The sequence below is a fragment of the Lepus europaeus genome, chromosome 11 (assembly GCF_033115175.1).
Source record: "Lepus europaeus isolate LE1 chromosome 11, mLepTim1.pri, whole genome shotgun sequence".
In the NCBI taxonomy this organism is placed as follows: Eukaryota; Metazoa; Chordata; class Mammalia; order Lagomorpha; family Leporidae; genus Lepus; species Lepus europaeus.
Window position 1 is genome coordinate 65,612,695 of NC_084837.1, and position 9,095 is coordinate 65,621,789.

Here is a 9,095-nt window from a genome sequence, read left to right on the forward strand (position 1 = left end):
TACATTCACACTGTTTTCTAGAATCCTTTCCATACATTTCCACTTGCTTCCCAACCAAGCCACTCCCACCCATGCATTTGCATCCTCTTAATCCCTACATCCACCATAACCTTGACATCTGTGCCATCTGTTGGCATAAACTCCTCATAGATGTACGACCCTGTCTTTCGGACGCTGCTCTCAGGAGAGTAAACGCTGCTTCGGCTGCCAATCTTCAGGAGGAAAAGGAAGAAAAGAAAAATATTGCCTCAACCCTCCATCCTGTCCCCAAATTATCTAACTTCCTTCCCAACAACCTTATCCTTGTCTTTCTACCTTTCTGATTCCCCAGATGCTCAAAAGTTTTCCCCACCTTACGGAAGAGGCGCTGGCTTCCTCCTCCAGCTGAGCTGGGGTAGTAGATGTAAACATTGTGGTCCTCTGCACTCACTGGCTTCTCCACAAAGGGCTTAGGAAAGACAGCTCCGTTGACTTCTACTTGGTCTTCACCTTCTATCAGGTTACACTCTGAAAAGTAGGTGTGTGGTCATTTGTAGGGCCTGAGGTAACAGAACAGTTCCAACTTGGATTTCCCTGAGTTTTAATCTCCATAGTCCTCAAGTTTTTGTGATATATCATAGTAACAGATATGAAAATATCTGTACATGGTATATACTTATAGATGACAATGTCTGTATATAAAGGCACTTCAAAAAGTTCATGAAAAATTTAATTAAAAGATAAATTTAGATTCCTAGACCTTCACTCCCAATTCTAGTTGCTTGTCAATGCAAATCCAAGGAGGCAGCAGATGATGGCTCAAGTATTTAGGTCCTGTAACCATATGGGAGAACTGGCTTGTGTTCCTGGTTCCTGGCTTCAGTCTAGCCCTGTTCTGGCTATTGCAGGCATTTAGGGAGAATGGGAGCTCTCTGTCTCTAATCAAAAAACAAAAAACAAAAAACAAAACAAAACAAAAAAAAACAGATCTGGTGCAAAATTTGAATGTTTTATCATAACATAATTTTTTCCTGAACTTTTTAAAGATCACTTGGTCGTCCAAATAAACTCCTTTTATGCCAAAATAAACTAACCATTTAATCCCATTTATACAAGCTGTTTGAATTATCCTCATAATGGTTCCAAAATTCCATCCAAAGACCCATAGCTCCAACCCTACCCACATTCCAATAACTGTAGCCCCACACAGATAGGTGGTGCATAGTTAGTGTCCTCAGGATGGAGAACTGGGTTGTCACAGAGGACAAGGCAAGGTAGGCTGGGCAAGGTCAGATACTCACCCTCAGGCCGGGCAGGGTCACGATTGAGCACAGCATATCGAGGCAGATCGATACCTTCCTCTTGCAGGATCCGGTACACCTCCCTCCTGTCACCCCCAAATACATTAGCTGGGAGAGGCTGGATAGGGAGACTAAGGGGAGAAGCTAGGGAGTTCATTTGTGCAGGGATCAGAAGACATTGGGGCAGAAAACTCAGCAGGGAACAGTACAAAAAGTAAGAGCATTTACTTGACTGCCCTCCCAGAATGAGTCTCCTAAACAGGCATGATCTCAGGGTCCCCCGTCCCCCTGGTCAACAGAAAGCTATACCTATCTTGGATGTAATACTGCATGGCCAAATCATTGATAAGAAAGGGGTTTCGAAGCTTGGAGTAAGCAACAGCTTTGTCCAGAGGAAAGCCTGGGATGGGGAAAGGAAACAGACCAAAGAAACAGAGTGAAAAAGATACAGTGAGAAATCAGTAAGAGATAGACATACTGTAGCTGCCACTGAGCTCCCCTACCCATCCAACCCATCACAAATCCTTCTGCCCAGCTTCCCCAGTCTAGGATATTCATCAGGAAGAAGTAAAAGAGAAATTATTTTTGGGGTCTTTCCAGAGACTCAGTTCTACCAGAGTGCCTAGGAGGTCGAGGGCTGTCCTGATAACAGGATATGGGCTTTAACTATTCCCAGGCAACTCTTATGTAGGGAAAGCAAACCCCTGGGCACTGTTCTCTAGAGTGTTAGAAGGCGCTGATGGCCTCTTAACTAAGGAAGTAGGGCAGTAAGAACCTAATTTCCCAAGCCAGCATTCCCACCACCACTCCTTCCTATTTTCCTTCTCAGACCCCAACCTTTGGAGTGGAAAGAGATGAGGCAGTGACAGGACGGCCAGTTTTCCACAGGTTCGTTGAGGATCACATCTTCTCCCAGGATGATAACAGTCAGGTAGTCAAATCTGCAGAGTCGCTCTAGGATTTGGGTCATTGGCTTGGACTTGGATTTCTTGGTCATGGCACAAATGCCAACAATGATCTGAGGTTCAGGAGGCTAAAGAGAGGAAGTGTGATCAAGAAATCAGAAACTACCCCCATATAGCACTCCCATCAAGAAATACTGTTTCAGGGTAGGCACTGTGGTGTAGTGGGTAAAGCTGCTGCATCCCATATGGACTCCAAGTCCCAGCTACTCCTCTTCCAAGCCAGCTCTCTGCTATGGCCTGGAAGCAATAGAAGATGGCCCAAGTCCTTGAGCACCTGCACCTGTGTGGGAAACCCAGAAGAAGCTCCTGGCTTCGGATCGGCCCAGCTCCAGCTGTGGCAGCCATTTGAGGAGTGAATCAGCAGATAGAAGACCTCTCTCTCACCCTCTCTGACTCTGCCTTTCTCTAACTCTGCCTTTCAAATAAATAATCTTAAATAAATAAGTAAAATTTTTTTTTTAAATTTTAATGAGATGCTTTAAAAAAATACTGTTTCATCTCCTTAGAGCACAATTTCTTCCCAGGACTTGAACCTGTGGGATAATGGATGCCTCCTAACATTGATCTGGGTTAAGGCACATCTAGGGATTCTGTTACCTACAGAATAGGAGCATTTCCAGAGTAAAAAAAATGTGCTCAGGTGGAAGAGCCAGGAACCCGGTTGTTATGAGACAATAGGGGGAGAGCATAAGGGCAGGAGTTTCAAGCAGAGGCAATCTAACCAGTCTCTACTGCCCCTCCCCTAAACCAGGATAGGGTCTATTTTTGACAAGAAGTCTGCACATCTGGAAAGAACAAGTATCTCCATCCCATGAAATCTCAACCATCAGTGACAAGGGTCCCCAACATGTTACATCCTTTTTGCTAATCTTACCACTTCATCCTCCTCGTCCTCAAGGAGCTCGCTGTCACTCTCTTCCGTCCTCATGCCTATTCCACGGGTGCCCAGCCCCTCATCTCCAGCTCCCAGGAAGAAATGGGCCGTGGTGCTCTCGCCTTCACTGGCCATCAATGACCACATCCCCGCCGGAGCACCCACTCATCCCGCTCTGCAGAAAAGGGTACCCCATAAGCACAGAATCCAAACACTTGGAAGTGGGTAGGGACAGGGTAAAGGGAATGAAAAAATAGGAGAGAACCATAAAGGTCTAGAGGAAACAGGAAACAGATCTACAGGAAGAAGGATCAACAAGAAAAGAGGTACATGGGCTGTGACTTGAAATGATTAAAGAGGTATGAGAGAAAAACAAGGTCTCCAGATTCCTCCCTGCTCACCGCACCCAAACCAAGAAATTGGTAAGAGAATCAGGAGATTAAGCCTTACAGTGCTGGCATATCCCCGACTCTGGCAGCAGGAAACAGTGTGAACTCCAGACAGCAAATGGGAAAGGAATGCTTCAAGGAAGGCTACTGTTGATTCCTATCAGGAGAGAAGGTTAGAGTGACATTTCAACCTTTGGATGCATTTCATAATGTTCCTAGCCTTTCTCTGCCTCCCCACAGTAGTGCGGAACTCCAGGATTTAACTCAAGGACAGAGGAATGAGACAGCTCAGCTGCTTTTCCCTTAAACGCCATCTTCATTCCTACGAAGGATTAACTAACAAAAAACATTTATCGAGGGTGCCATCTGCTTTAAGCATTAGATCATATTAAAATCCCCTGTGCTTTCTCTCGCTCCTTCACCCATTCTACCTTAAAAGGTAGATGCTCACATTTGGAAAATCTGTTCAAGGAAAGAGGTCTGTTTTGGTTGGGAGGTTGAGGATATAGGCATTCCCAACAGCAGGCTCCAGCCCATTCTCAGACTGAAATCTCAACATTCCCTCCACTGTCCCTGGTACTACACAGCCAGCGCTGGTCTAGGCCAATGTCCTTCACACCAGGAACTACACTGGGAAAAAAATCATCTGCCTAAATTCACCTCAGTTAAGGATATCATAAGACTTCAACTTGAATCAAAACAGGCTGGCAGATGCATACAGACATCTATAGAGTAGTGGTTTTCTTTTTTTGTTTTATTTTGTTGTTCTATTTTTTAAATTTTCCTTCTTTAAGGGCAGTGGTTTTCAACCAGTTGCAATTTTGATGCATGTGGGACATATGGCAGGAGACATTTTTGGTTATCCTAACTGGAAAGGTGCTATTGGCATCTAGTGAGTAGAGGCCAGGAATGCTGTTAAACATCCTAAAAAGCATAGGATATTCCATTACAACAAAGAACTATCCTGCCTAAAATGTCTGCGGTGCCAACGTGCAGAAACAATGCTGTAGAGAAATCCTACATCAGAAGACATGAAAAAGGATCTTCTTAACCTTCTTACTCTCACTGTTGACAATGGAAAAAAACTCAAAGCAACTCATGTCACAAGTAGACGAATGCATAAATATGACGATGATGTACTATACAGAAATGGCAGACTAACAGCAATCTAAAAAATGAAGCAAAGTGATATATAATAAATGGGTATTTCCCAAATAAAAACTGCAGAAATACACACTCAGTAAACCTGTATCTGTATTTGTATAAATAAAAAAAAATCAAATATTATGACTATGTAAATAATAGAAGTATAAAAATATAGATTTGGAGAGAAAATCAAATTCCTGACAATGGTTACTCTTGAGGAGAAAGGAGAATGGAACTGAGAATTCTACAGTAATTTGCAACCTTATCTATAGTGTTTATTTCAATTTTTTAAAGAGATCTGAAGCAAATACACTAAAGGTCAGCATTCATTAACAGGGAATTGTAAGGACACAAGTATCTGTTATTATTTTCCAAAAATAAAATTGAGTCACACATCAGCAATTTTCCATGGTCTCCAAAAGTTCCCAGAAACACTGGCAGATGACTCTAACAAAAGCCACAAACTCCTTAAGTAAACGAATTAATTTAGTCTTATGGAGAGTACTATCTAAGTAGTCTTCAATAACTATGTTCTCTATTTTCAAATGCTTCCATTACAACTGATATTCACAGCTTTGATGAGAAAGTTATACGTGACCTTTATAAAGACCGCAACCTTTTCAGTCTTCATTATCTGCGTCTCTATTGCTCAACTACCACCACAGGGCACAACATTCTGTGCATTTAACATCTCCAGTGGTGCACTACAGGTCACACACACACACACACACACACTCCCCCTCCTACTAACAAGCTTTTCCTCTGAACTCCTTTTTGGGGACCTGACCCAGTTTCCAGGACTTGTGGCATTCCCAAGGTCCCTGTATCATTTAAGCAATTAGAATTTTGTTGCATTCTTTATCTATTCTCTGAAGCACGAGCTTTCTCTCATATCTAAGACTCCGAACCCATTGTCCTTTTTTCAACTAACTCCCTGTTTTCTGCTGAATGTACAGTCATGTTCTTGAAATTCTGTAACAGATGATGACAAATAGAATACAAGAAGAAGAACCTGTTCACAAATACGGGGCTAAAGAGAGATAAAATTTTTAAAAAGGAGGTCTAAATTCAGTGTTAACAAAGCAGAAATAGAAGCCTGACAGAAATAGCTATGGAATAAGCCAGGATTTATTTAGATGCACCTCTGGGAGAAGCTGGGGTTTAATGTTGTGTTCCCAGAGCCACTCCTCTGTTTTCTGTGTTCTTTCCCTTTGACCCTCTCCCCCAAACTGCATTGCAAAAGAAAACTTCAGACTTTACACTGGGCTAAAGGGCAGCCTTAGCCTGGCCTGAAGCCGTAATGCAAGGAAGGGAGCAAGGAACAGCAGGGCAGGTGGGCAGGGAGGCAGGCCAGCGTCTCAGGAACACCTGCGTAAAATCAGATCCAGAGAAGGGCTGGAAGGGAAGGGGAACGGTGCAACGCCTTTATCCCTCAGCATTTAGAACTGGCTGCGTGGTGCTCTCATTTCCTTCATCACCTTGCACCTGAGGGAGGGCTCCATTCGTGGCGAAGGGGAAAGTCAGGGATACTTTCAACGCACAGAAACTCAGGCACCGACACTACCTCCTTCGCAGTTCCTCCAGCCAAACACTTCTTCCTTAATCCTTCATACACAGTCCCATCCTGACCCCGACCAACCGTGCGCGCTGCCGGGTCTCCGGCTGGGCTAGCTCACGCCGCCTGCCTTCCCCCATCTGCGAGAACGACCGACTCCCCTAACCGCTCCCAACACTGCCTGCCAACACCCCCCTCCATCACTGACCAGCTAATCCAATTAATCCAACTAATCCTCCTACTCACCGGTTCCCCAATATTGAACAGTCCTCCAAACCCTCACATGAGTCACCACACTTGGCAACACCCTCGTCCCGAGCGATCGGCGCTCCCTCCACAGGGACCGCCCGCAGCGCCTTCTCTCCTCAGCCCATTCCGCGAGCCCACCCCGCTCCCTGGCCGCCTCACGCGGGTCGCCTCCACCCAGACCCCTCCTCCTCAGGCAGGACCCCCCTCCCAACCATCCTCAAGCGGACCCTTACACACCCTTGTGTTCTCTCGCCGCCCCGCTCCGGAGTCCTCTCCTCGCGCAGCTCCGGGTCACGAATACCGCCGCCCTCCATCCCGACTCCACTAGCCTTTGCCAGCCCCCGCCTTCCCCGCCTCGCGCCTCCCTACGCCGACATGGAGGCCTCTCCGCCGGCCTCTTTCGGAAGCTGCCCGCACCGGAGCTACTCGAAGGCGCTCTGCACCGACCGAGCCCACCCCTCCGATTCCGCCCCCCAGCCCCCAGCCACTCCCCCACCGCCCCCGGCCCGCACTCACCCGCCTCCCTCCGCTTGCGCAGCCGAACCTGCCGGCAGCGACACCTGACAGCGGCCCAATCAAAGCGCGACTTCTTTGTGGGGGCACCAATCAGCAGAGGGCGCGCACCGGCAACAGAGTCAGGCTGCGTTGGCCGGCGCTTCTGTGCGGAGGAGGGTGGTCCCTAGTGGCCCTGGGAGGGACTGCAACCTGCTGCTCCCCTTCCTCCGATTTCCGACTGCGTCTCCGCGGTCCAGATGCTTCATTCAGACCTAGAAGGCCAGAAAGCGAGATGCAGGGGAACAAGCCAAAGTTCGTGTCACTGCCTTCTGCTTGTTTTGTAAAGCAAAATGGGGCATGATATACGTAGAGATCCAATAAATGTCGGTCGCAAATGTTAACAGATGTGAAAAGGAGTGATGGGAGACCCGAGACAAAAAGGTCGAGGGAGAAGCAGATGAAACCGTTAAGGAAAAGAACAGAGGGACTTTCCTGACGGAGGAGACAAGAAAATGATGGACGGCGAAGGCGGAACGAGTCATTCCTATCTCCGCACCATGCTTTTCCTTTGCCCTCTAGACTTGGAACTAGACAAAGCTGGATTACAAAGCTGCCCTGTGTGGCCTTGGGCAAGTCATTAGGCCCTCATCTGTAAGAATGAAGTGACTGAAATCTAATTTATAGGGTAGTGACTGTGTGAAAGCATGTTGCATATGTTCGCACTGTTACTGTCCTATCTTGTTCAGTTGGTCAAGTGGCCTGGTCAAGACAGTTCCAAGTTCCTTCTTTCTCTCAGCAAGCACAGCGATCTTGCTACTTTTCCTGTCAGACGCCTCACTGTACTGATCCACAAGAGACCCTCCCTAGTTCATGCTCAGGCTCATGCCCTCTCTACCACTCTAACCCTTAAAACAAAGTATTATAGCATTTTCCAGGTATTCAAGTTCTCTCATCATTCCCCTAAAAATATAGGTTCTGTCCTTAGTCACCCACTGGAACAATTCAACAAAATAACACATAAAAAGTTCCTTATAATTGTAAAGTGTTTTAAAATATGATACTTCATATTACTAAAGAAATCAAATAGTAAATATGATAATCACTTCCAATAAACTATAGGATAAATTTTTAAGTGTTTTTTTTTTTTTTTTGGAAGAGAGCAACAGAGAAAGAGAGATCTTCCACTCACTGGTTCATTCCCCAAATGTTCACCAATAGCTGTTTGGGCCAAGCTGAAACCAGGAGCAAAAAACTCCATCCAGGTCTCCAACATGAGTAACAAGAACCCAAGTACTTGGGCCATCTTTTGCTGCCCTCCAGCATGTCGGCGTCCCAAGCAGAAGCTTAACCCACTGTACCACAACACCGGCCCCTAGGATAATTTTTTTTTCAATGAGTATTGGGGCCAGCATTGTGATACAGCAGATTTAGCCATATCAGAGTGCCAGAGTGAGTCCCAGCTGCTCTGCTTCTGATCCAGCTCCTGGTAGGGCCTGGGAGGGCAGGGGAAGATAGCCCAGATGCTTGGGCCCCTATCATTGATGTGGGAGAAGGATGGAGTTCAGGTTGGCCCAACCCTGGCTCTTATAGGCATTTGGAGAGTGAGTCAGTGGAATGGAACATTCTCTGAGTGTGTGTGTGTGTGTCTGTGTGTGTATCTCCATCTCTGTCACTCTGCCCTTCAAATAAATATATAAATATTTTAACAAAAAGTAACCATTAATAGATTATGTGCCTGCCAGTGGCTCACAAGAAATAAGTACACAAATTCATGTGTTTTCTTGGCCGGCGCCGTGGCTTAACAGGCTAATCCTCTGCCTTGCGGCGCCGGCACACTGGGTTCTAGTCCTGGTTGGGGCGCCGGATTCTATCCCGGTTGCCCCTCTTCCAGGCCAGCTCTCTGCTATGGCCCGGGAAGGCAGTGGAGGATGGCCCAAGTGCTTGGGCCCTACACCCGCATGGGAGACCAGGAGAAGCACCTGGCTCCTGGCTTCGGATCAGCGAGATGCGCCGGCCGCAGCAGCCATTGGAGGGTGAACCAACGGCAAAAAGGAAGACCTTTCTCTCTGTCTCTCTCTCTATCCACTCTGCCTGTCAAAAAAAAGAAAAAAAATTCATGTGTTTTCTCAGTGGAGCTATTAA

At 46.5% G+C, this 9,095-nt stretch overlaps 1 protein-coding gene across 17 annotated transcripts in view; it reads right to left on the minus strand.

The window, feature by feature from the left end:
• PPIP5K1 (diphosphoinositol pentakisphosphate kinase 1) overlaps positions 1-7,058 on the minus strand; it is a 57,114-nt gene extending 50,056 nt beyond the window's left edge. For 9 of the 17 annotated variants that reach the window (XM_062205779.1, XM_062205794.1, XM_062205782.1 and 6 more), the window contains exons 1-8: positions 6,696-6,862; positions 3,570-3,665; positions 3,120-3,294; positions 2,118-2,313; positions 1,590-1,680; positions 1,281-1,366; positions 353-507; positions 111-212 (exon numbers count right to left, since the gene is read on the minus strand). In XM_062205779.1, coding sequence (XP_062061763.1) covers positions 111-212; positions 353-507; positions 1,281-1,366; positions 1,590-1,680; positions 2,118-2,313; positions 3,120-3,266 — 777 coding nt within the window. In that variant the 5' untranslated portion in view covers positions 3,267-3,294; positions 3,570-3,665; positions 6,696-6,862. Of the gene's footprint in view, positions 1-110; positions 213-352; positions 508-1,280; positions 1,367-1,589; positions 1,681-2,117; positions 2,314-3,119; positions 3,295-3,569; positions 3,666-6,695; positions 6,864-6,974 lie in introns of those variants that run through there. The other 8 variants (XM_062205788.1, XM_062205790.1, XM_062205789.1 and 5 more) reach the window with 3 other exon arrangements.
• Positions 7,059-9,095: the final 2,037 nt, after the last annotated feature.